The sequence below is a fragment of the Erithacus rubecula genome (assembly GCF_903797595.1).
Source record: "Erithacus rubecula genome assembly, contig: SUPER_Z_unloc_4, whole genome shotgun sequence".
Lineage (NCBI taxonomy): Eukaryota > Metazoa > Chordata > Aves > Passeriformes > Muscicapidae > Erithacus > Erithacus rubecula.
In genome coordinates, this window is record NW_027635670.1 from 1,867,858 (window position 1) to 1,886,578 (window position 18,721).

The 18,721-nt window shown below is 38.5% G+C and overlaps 1 protein-coding gene across 2 annotated transcripts in view; it reads left to right on the plus strand.

Moving 5' to 3' along the window:
- Positions 1-18,721, plus strand: part of TRPM3 (transient receptor potential cation channel subfamily M member 3) — a 258,913-nt gene that overhangs the window by 215,505 nt on the left and 24,687 nt on the right. For both annotated transcript variants that reach the window (XM_079331479.1, XM_079331480.1), the window contains 4 exons: positions 5,500-5,640; positions 9,822-9,950; positions 11,824-12,075; positions 17,121-17,295. In XM_079331479.1, coding sequence (XP_079187605.1) covers positions 5,500-5,640; positions 9,822-9,950; positions 11,824-12,075; positions 17,121-17,295 — 697 coding nt within the window. The remainder of the gene's footprint in view (positions 1-5,499; positions 5,641-9,821; positions 9,951-11,823; positions 12,076-17,120; positions 17,296-18,721) is intronic.

Sequence of the window (18,721 nt, forward strand, 5' to 3'; positions counted from 1 at the left end):
TCCAAATTCAGTGTATCACTTAGTGAAATTTCAGACATTTGAAGCTTTTTCTATAAAATAATATTTCTTCCTGTGGAGTCCAACAAATTTAGAAACAATGCATTTGGTACAGCACTGCTCACTTAGTATTTCTGCCTATAATCTATACCATACTGTAGAACTTCTAACACAGCTGTTTCACTCAGGTGCCCCTCAGCAGTGAGTAGAGACTAATTGGTAGCAGAGAGAACTTTGCATGTCTATGGTTAGATGCCACAGGGATCATTTGGTCACCTGACATATTTTGAATATAAGAAAATACTTTAGACTGAAGTTTCATGTTGTTCCAGCCATAGTCAAATGGTCTGGCATAAAGGTCAGGTTTCTTTTCTACTGATCAGAGAATGTTTGAAAGATGTTTTGGGAAGTGCCTTTGTGAGGTTTCCTCTTGGCTGTGGTATCCTTTAGTATATTAAGGATACTTTATAAATACTTCAGTGAGATTAATAATTTATTATGCTGGAGTATCATAAATATTTAATCCAGTGCTGAACTTTGAATCAATAGACCAATCATTCATCTAACCTAAGCTTTGTTCAGCACAAAGATTAACAAACAAAAGTGATGTTAAAAAGTAATTTTTTATCTCAAAGTTTCTTTACTGGCAAATAATATATAATTGAAATAATCTTCCAGATTCTCTTTCTAATCATTCCCAATGCATACTTCTCAAGTCTCTGTATTCATCATGTAGCACCACTCTGCTAAAATGAAGATAAAGAGGTCTTGTCTAGGCAAGTTTGTTCATTGATTTCCTCTGTGCTAAGCCCAGGTAACTAAAGGCAGGCCAAGGATCCAGTTTCTTCTTCTGTACTGCACTTATGCATGAGGTACAGGCCCACAGAGATCTTTTCCCTATTTTACACCTCATTTGCACAAAACAATGTGATCAGCAGACTCCAGCAACAGTGAAATTAGGTCTCCACATGGGTGCATTTGTATGCAAGTATGTATTTGTTTTATGCTCCTCTTAAAGGGTCTGGTGGGTAAGTGAACATAAGGATATACTATGAAGAAGTGTTTATTTACTGCAAACTACTTGTTATTCACACCTGCTTTTAACTTTATAACAGATACATGAGAGTGATGGGCCCACATTTATTTAACACCTAGATGCTAAGAAACAGGCTTATAGCAGCTGCTCACAAAAACACATTTGAATACTGCTCTCATCATTGCTTCACAGCAGCAAGAAATTTACCACAATTTACGTATGGAGGTGACAGTCATTAATCCTGAATATTAAACACAGGGGAGTAGGAGGCACTGAAGTGTAAAGGCCAGGGATATTTTCTATTTGCATGATATCCTGATTGCTGAAATTCAGGTCAGTCAGAAACCCCAGAAGTCTCACTTCCTCCCAGAATAACCCTGATTCTGGAAGCCATAACTAGGAGCATCCTTAACCTTATTCAGTACCTTATTGTTTGGGTCTTAGAGCTCTCCTGTAAATGGTTTTATACCAAAACTCAGAATAACTCATCCAAATCCTTTAAAAGGTGCTTCTGTTGTCAGAAAATGATCAGAGCAATATTTTTGCTCTGATTTTCCATCATGACTGGAAAGTCTGGGCTTCCATTAGCATCACTGAGTTAGTCTGAGAACTTTTCAGCAGCAGCAAAGCTAGTTCTGTTGGCCTCTAGGATAACATTAATTCATCTGTAGTATGTGTGCTTAGCCTTTTTTCAATGGCAAGAAATAACCAAATATTAATCATATACTAAAAATAGAATTCTTAAGACAGAAATCTCTGAAGATCCATGTCCTGGTGCCCCCGGCCCCTCCTGTGGAAGAGTGCTCTCCCAGCATCTCACATGCCAGAGCAAGGCACCCCTTCAGCTCGTCTGGAAAACAGAGCTGGTGGTCTCCAGGCAGAGGTGCTGACTCTCTCCATAAGGAGAGGTTCTCTCCTCCTTCAAGGGGTTTGGAAGCCCTCTGTATCATCACCACCACCACACGTGTCCTGGCACGGTCTGTGTTCTTTGCCCTGCTCAGCAGACAGGAAGACTGAGCTCCTGGCACTTTAGTCCTGTTCCTCTGTGCTCACTGTAACCACCAAGCACGTGCAAAATCTAATTTTACACCTCTGTAAACCAGAGATATTAAAACATTTTTCTACCAGTGTTTCAGGGCAGTAATCCTAGAACATGTACCATGGGGGCAGCACTTTCACACACAGTGTAGGGTCCAGCAGGGTGTGCTGAGGGAGGTGTCTCTACTCAGCTATGTATAATTTCCACACCAGTTCTCTGTGAACTGGTGTAAGTCTCTACATAGCATGTAGATTTCTCTCAGGATTAAGTTGGAAGAGACTGTATTCATTCCAGAAAGACTGAAAATCCTGTTATTTAATTATAAAACACATAAATATAGTATAGGATGGTTAACATATATTAATGCAAAAATGTGCAACCCAAAACTCTCCCCTGATAGTTTGTTATCAGCAAACAGTCCTCAATTACATAAAACAAAATCTGGCCCAACAATAACAACAAAAACCAGATTAGTAAAATCTCTGTGTAAAAACTATGCAAGCATCAATCCCCTCAGGCTAAAATGATGCAGTTGTACTGTACTTCACAATGAGGTTGAGCTGCTGTCGAGCTTACCTTGCATGACTCATGGTGAATCATGGACAAAATCATGTATTAGAGAAAAAGATGCCGCCCACACAGAGCAGTGTGTTGAGTTGTTCCCACCCTACTGCATCCCACTCCAAGGAAAACATTTGTTCACATTTGGCACTGCAATTATTCTGTTAACGCAGTTACTTGGGTTATTTCTGAATGTTTCTAATGGGGAAGCTTTTCAGTTTGTTAATACTGAGGAATAATTAACTGTCAGGAACATCAGGTCAAACCTAATCCCTAGCCATCTCAGAGAAATTCCCCATATGTAGCGTGGGGGAGGGGAGAAGGTAGTATTATATGATAGAATTAATTAAAAAATAATTATAACAAGATAAAATTATGGCTCCATTATCAAGAAGAAAGCAGTATCAAACAGGAAATCAGAATTCATAAGCTAAAGCATAAATCCAGATATTGAAAGAGCATTGTCGTAAAAACATCCACAACTCACTGATTTAATTGAGAATTAAGTCTGTCTCAGAATTTGTAAATTTGTAAAATTGTGAAGGATTTTAAATAATCCCTTTCACTAAAGCATAGCATTGCTCATTTGTTAAAGCAGGCAGCATTGATTTTCATTCTGCTGCAAAATTCCTGAGCAGCAGAGGACAGCAGAGACAAAGCTTTGGGAAAAGCTGAAGAAAACTCTGTAGCTCCAGATGGCAGTTTCCTCTGAACAGTGTCAGTAAGCAGAGAAAGAAAACCAAATTACTACCTTCTTGGGCTATAGTGTTCCCAAAGCATTTCAGATCATATTCAATTTTTTTTTCCCCAAGAAAAAAACCCCGTCAATGGACAAAGACTCTGCTTTGATTTTGTGGAGTTCAGGTAATGATATCATCTGTGGAGGTTGTGTAACTTCTGCTACTGTAGTTGTATTCAGTAAGTCTCATACCCATAAAAACCCTTCTCATCAGTTTAAAAGCCACTTTGTCTTTTTCCTTTTTTGTAAAAGTCTTGGTGGACTCTCAAGGTGTTTTATGTGCTCTGTGAGAGCCAACAGGCAGTGCATTTAAATTTTGAATAGGTGATATTTTTTCTGTGTTATGGAAATTAAATTCAGCCATTAAAGCTAAAGGAAATTGGTTAACTTGGTCAAAGTAGGCTTTGGTTTTTGAGATACTCCCAGCAGGTTAGTTTCAGTGCAATATACTTCTGTCCTGAATTTTTGTTGTATTCTATTGAAAATGTGTACAGCACCATCTGTGTGTTGTCAGATGCAAGAATATAAGAGCCCACAAGGAAAGTAATAATATTAGAGGAAAAATTAACTGCATAAATGAAATGAAAGAGAAGGAGCCATGTGGGACCAAGCACAGTCCTCATAATGTTACAAATATCTACACTAAAAAAAAAAAAAAGTTTATCATTACAAGTTACTATTTCACAGGGAAAATACCTGTATGAATAGCTTCACATGAGGCTAGAAAAAGGAAGAAAAGGTCTTGCTTTTAAATATGTGAGAAGTGCATCGCCAGTTCCTGCAGGGCTCCAGAACCTGATCAGATAGCTTACCTGATGCCAATTAGTTGTGTGCTGTACCTCCTGTTGAATTGGAGGGCACAGATACAGAGACAAGGAGGACCTTTTTGTAGAAAGACCGTATGTCTGGCATTTACTGTTCCTTTAGTTTTCCACCATTTAAGTTGCAGATGAATGCCATCTTCACGGATGGTGAAAGTTTGCTTCATTTAACATAAAAGTACAGGGGCACCTTCATCTAGAAAAGCATTGTAAAAGCATTGAAACAAATGCATTATCGTGCAGTCCCTGCATATTTAGCTTTGTCTCAATTCTTGCAAGTATTTCATGTGCAGGGTGCTGCATTCCAGAGGTGCATCCCTAAGCTAAATAATAAGAACTTGCAAAGGGCATAGTAAGTTAAAATCCGGTCTTAGTCTACTGTTCACTAAATAATTGCTCCAGAGTCAATATTTAATAGGTCACATTAGACTCAAATACAAAGGAAGTTTTTTTAAGCACTAGCTTCAGTGATTGAAGTTTAGTCCTTCCACTTCTCTGCAGCTGATAATGAAAATTAAGGGTAAACAAACTTTTGACTATTAGGTTTGCAGTCATAGCTGTGGGCTTCTTGTGTATGTGTTTCTTGAGCACAGTGTAGCCTCTCAGTGGGTCTGAATTACAGTGGTAACCATGAGACCAAGCCTAGCAAAGGCAATGCATGAGCAGTCTGGAACTTCACTATGGAAGAAGCTGCAATCACGGACATGGATGTTTCAATTCCAGGCCTTTCTGCTGCAGTGAGCTTTACTAATAAGTCCTTTTACATCCATGTGAGCTTCACTGGGGGATGATGGCCTGGAACAAGTCCTGTAACTAACTTTAGAAATGCCACTATCTTCTTTGCTTCTAGTTCAGTGACTACCAACTCATCTATTCCCCTGTTGTTCCCTCTCAATCTCAGCCTTATGAACTTCTCTTTGTTTCAAACCAAAATTTACCCGTTTTCTGTCTGCGTCTGTTTATTGTATAGAAGTACACCACAAAAAGAAGTTGTCCAATAAAAATGTTTCTGTCCATACAGCAAAAAAGGAGAAATATTCTCCACATCCTATTTTATGTTCACTAGTCAGAAATTCCACTTTCAAGCTAAGAGTTGAGGTTGAGGCTAAAGCTATAGCTTTCCATTTTCAAAGTATTAAATGGAAGCCTTTCTGCAAAAAAGATCATTTGAAAACAGAGCATTTTATGCCTAGCTATGGCCTCTTGGTTTTATCTAGAGATCAAGAACAATTTCCTATTGACATTTCAAGAAATGTGTAATTTTTCTTTCACAAAGAAAGAAACACAAATATATCATTTCTTGTAGGCAATGCTGGGACGGGGTAATGGAGAGTCCTCAAGAAAGAAAGAGGATGAGGAAGTTCAGAGCAGTCACAGGATGATTCCCATTGGAAGAAAGATTTACGAGTTCTACAATGCTCCCATCGTGAAGTTTTGGTTCTACACCGTAAGAAATCTTTCCTGTTGTATCAATAATGTTTATGCAAATACTGGCTTGAATTAAGGTCATCTTTTGTGTTTCATTGATGTCTACATTTACATGTATTGAAGGGCTTACACATAAGTAATTTAATAAAATAATATTTTAATATTTTTTTAAATAATAAAAATATTTGGTGGAATGCTAACATTACAAACCTTTCCATGATTTTTAAAGATTTTTAAAGATTTTTAAAGTGACTTCTTATAAGAAAAATTGCCCTGCAGGTGCTGGGAGCAACTCACATGAGTCGAGTCTTAACTGTGGTGGATGCTGTAGACCAGCAGATAGTTTAACATTTTGCTTACGGCTCAGCTCAGTGGCCACTGAACATTAATCAAGCCCACAAGTCCAGAAACTGTTGTCAGCAGCCTAGTCTCATTATCAATTGCAGTGTGTATTATGCACAAACTGAAAAGTCTTTACACTGCACATGGAAAGAAGCATCCTGGCTTTCCCTGTTAGTTCAGTTTTTAAATGGGAGAGAGAAATCAATATTGCATTTCCATTTAGACTTGTTCCTACAGTTCTGTGTCCTGAGGCAGGTCTCAATCAAGGTCATTTATTAAAACTGGATCTTGGATACACTGAACCTGGAGAGCAAGTTGAGGTGGATTCTGGCTGCCATGCTTTACCTGTTGTGTATATTGAGAACTCCTGGAGACTAAAAGCAAAATGAGCTTCAGAGAAGGTTTTTAATTGCACAGCCTATCAAAATTTTGCCTTTTACACAGGCACAAATATTATTAACGGATTTCAAAACAAATCATTCAAATTTTATATTCCACAGTCCAAATTGCATGTAAAAGGCCCTATGGCTGTTGTATACCACTTAAAACAATTAATATTCAGTATTTGCCTACTATAGAGCTGTATTCACCTTCATTCTTCAAATACAGAAGAGTGAGTTAAATGAGATATTCGAGTAAGTCACATTTGTCTGAGCAGACAATAGACAACTTATTCTCGAAAAAAAATCCCAAAACAAACCAGAAAACCAACACAAACAAACCAAAAAACAATTCCCCACCAGCTTTAGCCTTTCTCTCTAGACATGCAGCAATTTGAAAAGTGAACTATTCTGTTCTGTTTCATGGCTGTTGCACTGGAAACCATGATGCAAATGTTTCATCCCACAGATTGCTTGAGCAGAAGGGGATGATCTTCTCCTACTGTTGACTACTCCCACTGTCCTAATATCAAAAGATAAAAACTCAGGCAACTCTTACAACTCTTGCAGTGTTAAAATAGTAAAATTAAAAGTAGACAATTATTGAAAGCTTCCAGTTGTCCTGGTGGTGATGTGCTCACATGCATTGGATTTCTACAATTTTTATCAGCTTAACAAATTAACATAACTAACAAATATTGTCCAATTAGAAGAGTAGTTGATTAGGGCTTTTTCCCCAGCTGCTTCCCCACTGGTATTGGTCTAAGGCTTCTTTACCCCATTTCGTATTGTATCTCCTCAGATTCTTATTGGAAAACTGAAGACTGGTCCTTGTCAGGCTTCTTCCTCTTAAGAACAAAAGTAAACAATATTTCAGGAATGTTAGAAGATTAACTTACTACTCTGAAATCTAAAAGAAGGGGTAGCAAAAATTGTAGGAATGATATAACTATTTTATAGTAGTCTAAAAAGCTGCAAATAGATGAAAAATATATAAAAAGCAAAATTTTTAGGCATCAATACTGCTAGCATTAACTGAGATATTAGAAGGAGGTAAGAGACCATGTTTCTACCTCTTCTGAAGAGGAAAGCTGCAGAGAAACTGAGCCCCTAATAAAAGTCATCTTCTGAACATCAAAAGAGCTTTGCCCTAAGTTTTGCATTTTGGCACCACTTCAGTTTATGATCATTTAATTATTGTAATCAATCAGAAAAGAGGAGGGTGACCTCCTTCTTGAAGCATTAACCTGTTGGTACAATTTCCAGGTTTGTCCTGTACCACAATGAGTATTCCAGTATTTTCTATAGAATGGGTCTGCATCCATAGAAGGGCTGGGTGCAATCCACCCTTAAAACTTCTTAAGCTGGAACTCCTTTCCTTAGTTTCCTCAGGCACTGCCCTCAACAGTGACAATGGCAGCTCCTAGCTCTCTGTGAAGCCAGGTAAAAGCAAGAAAAGGTAGGGTTCAGGTACTTCTCTAGTAGCCCTTTTAAAGAATCTTGAGTACAGCACTAACAGCTATACTGAAGTTTGACCACAGTATTGGATCAGTGTAGCCTCCTGGACAGTGAGAGCAGGTTAGAAGTGTGGGGAGGGAGAAGGAGGATGTCATTCGCTATCTGAAGGGCTTATTTCTTGGGCTAAAGTGGAGACATTTGTATGATTTTACTCACAAATCAAGATTCTTTTCTCTTTTGTCAACAAAAACATTTGCAATTTTGAGTAATTTTAAATTGATGTATAGAAACCTGCCAAAACCAAAACCAGAAAAAGCCAGCATTTCAAAAGAAAACCGCATAGTTACAGTTAGATTCCTGCAGTTTCTGTCACTTTTGTAACCTCAGTGTCCTTATTCTTTTCCCATACAGACTGCAAGTGCTCACCAAAGGCTGCTGAAGGGAGATCAAAGTAGATTTCCTGATAAATAGTAATCTATAAGGTCTAAGAGGAGAGTTAAGTAACAGTGTCACCTGGCTCTGTATTAGAAGGTGCAATTCCTCTAGGGAGGTGTGTATTCAGTTCTGTCAAGATAAAGGTTCTGCTGACCCCTGTGTCATCCTAAGTGCTGGTCTAAGTCAACATTGCCTCTCCATTTCCTTCAGGAGTGGTGAGGGAACAGCAGCCTCTAGACCTGCACATTGCAATCCCTCATGCCTCACAAACTGAAAGACAAATGAGATCATTTCCTCCTCTGGTTTAGGCAGACAAGAAGCAGTGCTTCAACTGTCTGGTTCCTCTGTACTGATAGTTATGGCCAATAGAACAAATTCTCTTGAGAGTCCAGCAGCTGAAACAAAAGCCAGAATCCTGTGGCTTTTGCAAAGAGAGGAAGTGACGTTCTCTAACAAATACAATAGGACTATAAACTCTTCTGTGATATGCAGAACACTGAAATAATCCTACCCAGAAGTCTCGGTGTCCTCTGTGGTTGTGTCAGCTTACATGTGATCCCATGTACGCAACAGTGAGTAAAAAACAGTTGAGAGATAGAACTGAATGTAAATATAGATGTATGCATTGCAGCTTTCTGTCACAATGACTAAATGTTCATGCACTGAGAGAACTGAGTCATCTTTTCTCTGACTTATATTTAGCCTTAAGATGCATTTTCTTATAGGGCTGCTGTTTAGAAGGCAAAGGAAACAGGCAGTTGGATTCTGCCCTCCACAAGCCAGAGTGAAATCCTTGCTACACCTCATGCTCCTGAATGACACTCAGTTTTCTTGAACTTTATGGATTTGATGCAATGTGCCTGGCCTGTCTTTTTTTAACAGACCATTTAATTACATTCAGCATGCAGAAAAACAGAGAAAAAGAAACTAAAAACTGAATTCAGACTTTCCTTTGGATCAAAAATTAACCTGGAAGGTGAATAAATATATTGGGAAGGGAAAGAAAAACATTCACACTTAGAAATTTGCAAAATATATAAGGCAAACGAATGCTGGCTCCTTGCTGCAGCAGTGTGAGTAGGAGTAGCAGTGTTCTGGAGAGGAAACATGCTATAGGTTACAGCAGTACTACACTGGGCAAAAAGACCTCTAATAATGCCTGAAATCTGGACTCAGAATGTCAGACTCAGCCCAGATTAGGTCAACAGCAGGGGAGAAAACCAAGGAGGGCCTTAGAGGACTAAACGCTTTTAGAAGCAGATGAGGAAGAAATATTCACATAGCTTACTTAATTGGGTATTTGACACAGTGGTATTAGAATTGCCTTGGAAATGGTGCAAGGGAACTGCATTAATAGAGTATTTTTGGGGAGAGAGGTATAGCTGGACATATGTCCCTGTTTTTTGCAGATTCCATACACTTTGTGACTTAATGTGAGCTTTCTCAGACAACCCAGGACAGTCTTACTGTTCTTTTGTCTGTGAAACACTGGTTACAGCAGAATCAGGTATATCAAATCATACCCAAGAAATTAGCTTAGTTGTATAGATAGTGACAACTGACATTCATTTTTTTTTCTTTACAGCTGGCCTACATAGGCTACTTGATGCTGTTCAACTACATTGTGCTGGTGAAGATGGATCGCTGGCCATCTATTCAGGAGTGGATTGTCATCTCATACATTTTCACTCTGGGAATAGAGAAGATGAGAGAGGTAAAGTCTCCCCAGCCAAGAAGGAATGAAAAATAAATCAGCGATTTTGAGGGCTTTTTTTTTTCATTTTAATATCTGTTTTTATTCTTTTTCTTGGGGTACATTTTTATGAATGAGCTTATCATAAAATTGCCTCTTTTTTCAGAAAGGCAGATGGACTGCCTTTAAAACAAAAAGGAGGAAAAAAGATCTATCTTCTTTAATTTTAAAATTAGTGGTTTCTTTTTCTTCTTCTTTCTGTGTCTTTTTCTTTCTTTCTTTCTCTCTTTCGCTCTTTCCTTCTTTCTTTCTTTCCTGATTTCCTTCTTCTCCCACAAATTTTATATGTTCAAATTTCAGTGTGATGCTAATTTAGTAGCATTCACAAGTACAAGATGATCTTCTGACAAGTCTAAAAGGTTAGCTAAATTGCTTAAAATGTGACTCTTGAAAATTTTTGTTGATTTATCAAACAATAGTGTGCATCTCCCTAAGGATGCAAGAGCAGACATATAGAACAGAAGATTTAAGGTAGCATTAATCTATAAAGTGAAGTAGCTCTGTTAACCATGCCCCTCATGTTCTCTCCCACCTAATGCTGTCCTCTTTCACTTACCCAAAGGATCATTTATTCCACAGTGACACCAGAGGCCCAATTGAGCCTAATGTGAGTGAATGCAAGTCCCATTGACCTCAGCAGAAATAGCACATTTGTACCCCTGGGCTGAATCTGTTACCAGTTATGTTTGTGCATTCTGAAGCCAGTGCTCTGGAGAACTAGTTTAAAAATGGTCTTGCAGCACTTAGGTTTCAAAGGCAGGTTTATGACAATATTTGGCAAGTGCTATGTTATAAATAAAGGGAACAGAGAAAAGTCACTACTTGAGTGGCCCATGAGTAACATCATTGAGTAAAAAAGAAAGGAAGCAGTGGCAGTAGCCACACTATGACTCTGCAACACTGATGAAGGCAATGCACTGCTGGCTCAGCAGGTGTCAGGAGACAGGAGTTGTGTGAGCTGGTTTTTGTCTAATCATTCACCCTAAACTGTCCTTTCCACAAAAGTTTACCAAGAACATTTGCCACAATTGATTTCTAAGCAGATGTTGGAATTGTTCACAGATGAGCCTAAAGTTCATTCTGAAAACAAGTTATACAAATGACATTCATCTTCTTTGAGGAACTGTATGAGTTTGCTCAAATGTTCTTGGGTTAAATATAGAAAATTAAAATAAACAGCTTGTTAACTCACTAAAAGGTAGGACTTATTCATGGAGATTACTTGAATAATAGTTTTAAGAGTAGTTTGGGAATACAATCAAGTTTCACAAATGATCTTGCAAGGAGAAAGACAGCAAATTCATAATTTAATTTTTCTTGTGACTGTTATTCTTGGCCGTGAAACTTACTTTCCAAAACCAAGCCCAAGTATCTAGTATCTCTCTGTATTAACTTTCCGATGCAGATCTTTAAGGTTATTCATTATTTCTTGGCCATTTGATACACATTTTAATGTAACTTTCTTAAAATCTACAGCCTCTTTAAACGTGAATTTTCTGATTAAAAAAATCTTTTAGTATTTTACCCTCTGCTCCAAGACTCTAAGTAGGGTTAATACATTTGAAAAACACAAATACATATACTTATTTCTTCTGATTACATGAGGATTTTAGACTGAGTGATCACTGTCCTTTAAAGTATCTTGCACATAGAATGATTTTAAGGATCATTGAAATTGAAGATTTTGGGGGGAAAATACTGAGAGTATCTGAGATATTTGGAGGATAGTCATCTATCAGCTTTGCTTTTGGCCTGTGTGGCATATATGTATCAGCTGGCTATAGACGTCTTCAACTTCAAGGCTCAGTTCCTCTCCATTTCCTCTATCTTCCAGATCCTCATGTCAGAGCCTGGGAAACTGCTGCAAAAAGTGAAGGTTTGGCTCCAGGAGTACTGGAATGTTACGGACCTCATAGCCATCCTCCTGTTCTCCGTGGGGATGATCCTCCGGCTGCAGGACCTGCCTCTGCGCAGCGACGGGCGCGTCATCTACTGCGTCAACATCATCTACTGGTACATCCGGCTGCTGGACATCTTCGGCGTCAACAAGTACCTGGGGCCCTACGTCATGATGATTGGGAAAATGGTGAGGGCTTTGGCAGCCTGTTCTTGGCTCTGTGTCCTTGGCCAGTGACGTTGCTGCAGGTTTACCTGTATTTTTTTTACACATTATGGGTAGGCTAGAAATCAGTGCTTTATCAAATGAAAACCGCTGGAATCGAGGATTAGATTTTTCCTGTTATGTTAGATGATGTATGGTTTGTCTTTCTCTGAGATCACTCTTAACAGCTGAGCCACCCTGCACCCCCCTCATTTGCAGAAAGTACAATGGAGATGTGTTGATTATGAAGGAAGGTGGTTTGTTAAAGTAAAGAAAAATTGATCTAGTGTGTAGTACTCTGAGGTTCTTGATGTGTTGTAATAGTCATGGTGTACTCAAAACTATAATGTTAGAGTTAAGACTGACCCTTCTATAATTTGATCCGTATCCTTATGGCTTCCCATCATTTCAGTTCAGGTATGTCCTTGTGAGATGAGAAATCTATTTGCAGAAGTGCAGCCTCTGTGCCCTGGCAACATCAATTGTACACACTGTAACAGGAATATTAATAGCTTGTGCAACAGTAAATGCATGCATGAGGAATCAGGAGGCATTTGCTTCCACGTGCTCAACTTTTGAATTTTTAAAATTTTTTATTTTGATGTTTCAATTGAAATGTTGCAATTAGGCAGCACTTTGCTTGTTTCAGTTAAAGAAAATGGATGGGTTTAGAGATGCATATGCATGTGCACACATCCCTGATACTTGGATACCTGAACACGTGTTCATGTTTCACATGCAGTATCTGGCTTTCTTGTGTAAATCATGTCCGTTTCATGCCTTTTGGGGTTTAAGATTTGGGGTTTTTTAAGTAGAATGAAGTCCCTTAAAGCTGGCTTTAAGTAAAAAATTAATTAAACTGAATATTAACTCCTCTAGATGAAATACAACTGCTGTCTGTTTGCTGTGTGACAATAATCAGCAAGTCCAAACAGGCTGTCTGTAGTATTTATCCTACAGTGGTCTTTAAAGAAAAGCTTCATCCATTCTCACCATCATAAGGAAAGGTAACATGCATCGGTGCATGGACTACAATATCTCCTTGATAATACACTACTCACAACAGGCTCAGTGAGCAGATACAAAACTGAAATGCAAAATAATACCCAGTAACACACCCTGACCCAACAGGGAACCATTGTCTTATCTCCTCAATTTACCAGCTTTCTACTGCAAGCCCACAGTGGTGGTTTTGACCAAGAAGAACATCTTGGTGGGAAAAAACTGAGGGAGAGAGATTGAGGGAAAACATGAAAGTGATAGTTGAGTTTTTATGTCCTGGAAAAGGGGTTTGAGGTGTCCTTCTTTCAGAAAAGCCTATAGGAGGTTGACATGAGGTTTTGCAGAGCTACAGAGTGAAAATATTCAGCAGTTCTTGTTGGAGGTTGATGTTAAAAGATAGCAGAACCAGAGAAAGGTATTCAGATCAATGGGAAAACACTGCTTTAGCAGGTTTCTTTCCTGCCACATTTGCACTCTCTTTCTGCCAGTGGATGGGGTGGTCACTGGGGCTTACACAATACACAGTGTATGAAACTTCTGAGAAACAACTACACTTCTACTCTGCTTTATTTTTCATGGCCACATGTACTAAAAGTTTCAGAACTGTGGTGCTAACAGAGGCAATGTGAGAAACAGTTCAACAACAGAGGGGCCATGTATAACAAACTTCTAGCAGTCAGTGTTACAGGTGGCTGATGGCAGCCCAACTCCACCAGCACTATAAAGAGTGGTTTATTTTTCTTCTAGGTCACACAGGAAGAAAGTGATTGAAATTAACAGCATTTTTGTTCCTTTGTCACTTTCACATGTGCACAGCAAATCAAACCTCACTCCACTTTCTGTGGAAAACAAATGCAGGAAAAATCACTAGTCTCTGTGGGCTCAGTAGCTGCATTAAAGGGTGTTGAATTTAGCTGCCAAATTGTTCTGAAGCTCTGAGCAGCTGTTAAAGGAGGCAAATTCTTCTATTTCGTGAGTTTTTGTTGCTTGGTTTTCATAATCTGCCCAACTTTCCATGTACTTTCAGCCACTCTGACACATCCCCTTTGCCCACACATGCAATGCACTAGTTTGAGCTACACAGTTCAGCCTCTCTCATCTGTTTTCTGAGCTTATGCTCCTGTGCAGCTCAGGTCCAACTCATGCACTCCCTGGGATTTGCACCTGCTCACTCCAGGCTGCTCCATGGGCTCTCTTGTGTACTTTTGTTTAAATCACGTCTCTCTACCTCCTCCTGTTCTGTCTTCCAAAAGGTGTTGAAAGTTCAGTTCAGCACTATGAAGGACATCAAGCTGGTTTTACAAATTTCTACAGGGTAAGCACATCACAGCTACTGAGGTCCTCAACAGACCATATTTAATGCCTGAGACCTTTTTCTTGTGCTTCTATTGTAAGTTTTAGACTCAGTAGGAAAAGGATGGCTATTTCTATCTTTCCAGTGTTGAGGAGCTTTCTCTTCACCTGCCTCTACACTGCAGTCAACAAAATAGCTGTGATAAATTTTACCTCTGGCCATTCTGAACAAATATGCAAGTGAAATTAAGCAAGGAGCAGGAATGGGTTTGAGTGCTTTAAAAGCAATATGTTAAACCAAGGATAAAGATACAGGGAGGAACCTGAATGTCCAAGCTTATTATCATCTACTTATTTCAGTAAAGAATATGCTTATGCTTTTCTGATTTCTTCACAGAGATAGATTTAATTTCACTTGGAAAATTTCAGGAATGAAATTAAATTACTGTGGAATGTCAAGAGAGTCAGAGGTATATCAGTTCCTTTAATGTGTGGAAATATTTGCATTTTCTTAGCCTTTCTGCAAATACAGAAGTCAAAATACAGCCAACTTAACTTCTTCATGAGATTTGTACCCCAAAAAACTGTAGTTTATCACTTTTTGAACAGGTGACTGATGAAGCTCTTCAGAATGACTGAAGTAGATATTGCCTTGCTAAAACAGCAATTTTTATTTGATTAGGCTAAAAGGACTTGATACAATGCTCATTAAAATCAGTGAAACTTGTTCATATATTCCATTGTCTTTCTGACTAGTTTCTGAGAGATAGAAGTTAGAAGAATTAGAAGACACCAAACTGAAGGAGGATAAAACTCATCTTGAATAGAGAGCAGCACTAAAAATTTTATTTCTTGCAAGATCACACCTGTGTGATACCTGATCACACTTGAAACATTTAAGACATTGTCTCAAATTCCCTCAAAATATTGTTTATATTTTTGCATGACATTTTAAAATAGTTATTACATTACATCTTATCAAGTTATATATTGCCATCTGAAACAAAGTTTGATCAGACAAGAAATGAGGAATCAGGTTTCACCTTCAGGTTTATTCCCTAAAAGCATGAGAACTAAATATTAATATTCAGCTTTCCTATTTCAGGATGCTTTATGAAGTACTATGATCTGAAATTCCTCTTCTTAGAGGAATCTTTTTTTGGGAGATTAATGTCCTGAATTAAATAGGAATGTTGATGATTGACTTCACTGGGTTTTAATTATTTAAAGCATTTCTTTTCCTCTCCCATATCCCCAAAGTTTCTTCCTTTCTTTCCTGCTTTTTTTATGAACCTCAAGACTTGTTTTTCCCTGCTTTTCTTTCACTTGTCCTCAGTTCCTTCTTTCCATCTTCCTGATTCTCTCTGATCTGCCCCCTGCTTGGCTGGTGCCTCTTTCCTACAGCCTCTCTCTCTAAGCATGAGCTTTCCTTTTTCTCTTTGCTGCCCTGCAACACTCTTCTCTCTGGTACCTACTTTCCCAGTGTTACTTTGCCCTCGGGTTGCTTTGAAATTGAGGAGCCCCTGCAGCAGTACCAGACCCATCTGCTGCGAGTGGGTGCCTCTTCAGCAGCTCCTGCCAGCAGCAGCCCTGCCCTGGGGCTGCAGCAGGTGCCCCCAGGAGCCAGGGCCAGCACACAGAGAGTGCAGCCTGGCTTCACACCTCTCTTCAAGGAAGGCTGAATTTAGTTGAGCCAGAAAATGCAGAGACTGCAGGGAATGAAACTCATAAGGTTTAGAGGACTCTTAACTTGAGTTTTGGCTTGAGACGAAAGTTTCGTCCAGAACTGTGAAAAGCAGCTCGGTTGTAACAATTCTAGCAAGTCTGTAAATTTTAAAGGATCTTACCAGAGATTTACAGACTCCCAATTTTTTTCACGTTCACTTTGGGTTATCTCTGCTGTACCTGCCTGATGCCCATTGTTCTGCTCCCTTAGGGACTGAACAGTGCTCCCTCTAATTTTCAGATCTATTCAGCGTCTTGTAGGGTTGCTGTCCCACTTTTTCAGAAACATTTTGAATGGGTGAGTGCTGTTTGCAAACGGTAGTTAATCTTGGGCATATGCTAATGAGGCCCTCAACAGTGGAGAATAATGGAGTTCACTGTCTGTTATCTGATTGGGTTTTTATAATAAGGCATTTCTCAGACTCCCCCACCAAGCAGATTTTTAGCCCAGCCAGTATCACAGCTTTCCTTTCTCACTGGTTGCCACTGTGGTGTCCCTTATGTCGCAGGAACAGGCTGTTCTGCCACCCGTTCCTCCTTATGTTAGTTGCAACTCCCTTTGCTCCAAGATAATGACTACTAGTGGATAAAATTATCCATGTCAGTCCTTTTGCTTATGTACAGTTGCCACTTGGTGCCTGTAAACAATACATTATCTCATGACCCTTGCCCAGACCAGGTTGCTGATTCCAGTGAACCTATATATTCTTGTTGTGGCAACTGGGGTGACCAGATGGTACTTTGTCTTTTCAAACCTATTCATAGCATTTGAATTGTTCTTAAAAGTAACACTGGGTAAAACCAATGTCACAATAATAACCACTTCACTGCTTGGAAAAATATTTTTTTATGTGTAAATTAGAATGGCTTTTCAAAATTTGTTTTTGAAAATTCTATTTCTAAGATTCACAGACCTTTTCTTTTTTTGCAGCTTATATGGACATATAAGTTCCTCTAATTCTTGTCCTTTCTCTCTCTCTTTCTCTTCTTTTTCCTGTCATTACATGCAGATGATAGACATGATGTACTTTGTCATCATCATGTTGGTGGTTCTGATGAGCTTTGGTGTGGCAAGACAGGCAATTCTCTTTCCCAATGAGGAGCCTTCGTGGAAGCTGGCGAAAAACATTTTTTACATGCCTTACTGGATGATCTATGGGGAAGTGTTTGCAGACCAGATAGACCGTAAGCAAGTTTATGATTCTCATACTCCAAAGTCAGGTATCCAGCTTTGATCAGATGGTGTCCTGTCAGATCATGTGTGTTTGCTCAATAAATGGCTCTGCATAAAGGAACTCCTTCAGCACAGAAAATGGTTGAAAAAGTACTTTTTCAGCTAATATTGGGGTGTTCGTTTAAGAACATGCTTTTGATATCTCTTTGCAATCATATAACTGGAAATCTGTAATTCTAGATTATCGTGCATGTAGAGAAGGTTTATAAATGTGTCCTTTTTACCAGCTTAGTGACAAGAATCCCATTCCAGGTATCCAACATGAATTTGGGGCTATACCTGGGACACAAAAAGTCACTTCTCTTTTTTTCATCCTTTGGTTTATTTTTAGACCTAAATAGTTTTTATCCAACTTCATATTGAGCATCATGTCTAATAAGTGAGGGGTAGACCTTTCAGCTCCTGTACTTCATGGGGATCTAATCCAATGAGTTTTCTTTTCTCTGTTACCTTCTCAATGCTACATTTAAGATAAACACTGTGATGCAATTCTTTAGGTCTAATAATTAGATTCATTTTTAGAATATTTCTGAGTCTATTTTTAGAAGGCAAGACTGTGCTCACACCAGTGCAAACAGGAAAAGAACCAGTATTAAATATATTATCTCTTTAGGATTTATTGGGTAGGTGATCAGAAAAATGCTGATTTTCAGTTTAGATTAAATCTTGTGGTGCCACTCATTGTGTTACCACCAAATGAGAGAGCTGGTCATAAGAAATGATGCAATAGATGACCAAACTAAAATCAAAAACAATGTCATTTGCAACTACTGTCATGTAACTGATGTTCATCATTCCTACTTAACTAAGGGTAAGTCTTGGCATTTGGAAGTCAGTATGTTTTCCAGTGGCAGACGACTTCCATTAAAGCTCTGTTTAGGATGTTTCATTTTATTCTATGTACCCTCTTAGGAAAGGGCAGTCTTTTCAAAATTTATTTGTTTGTTCAGTATTGACAAAGTTTGAATGAAAAAAAAAAAAAAGGTATTTCTTGAGCTTTTTCCTGAGCTGATTAAAAGCAGTAAGTATATTTATATCACAAATAATGCCCCCAGCTGAATATAGTTTCAGATGGATAGATGTATACATATCCCATAGCAGATATTTCAGCAGTTTCATGTTAATTTCTTCCTCCTGGCTAGCACAGAATCATTATTGTGGATACAGATGAAACCTCTTTTTTATCTTTGCTTCCCTACTTGATTTTTAGAGGCAGCATGAAATGCAAAGAAGTAAGAAAATACCTCTAATCACAAATTTATCACTATGTTTTGCTTTTAACCCAATTCTCTCATTTTTATCCTTTCCCTTCTCTTTTATTTTTAAAAGTTCGTTAATTCCAAAGGCATAATATTTGGGAATATAAAACTTCATCTT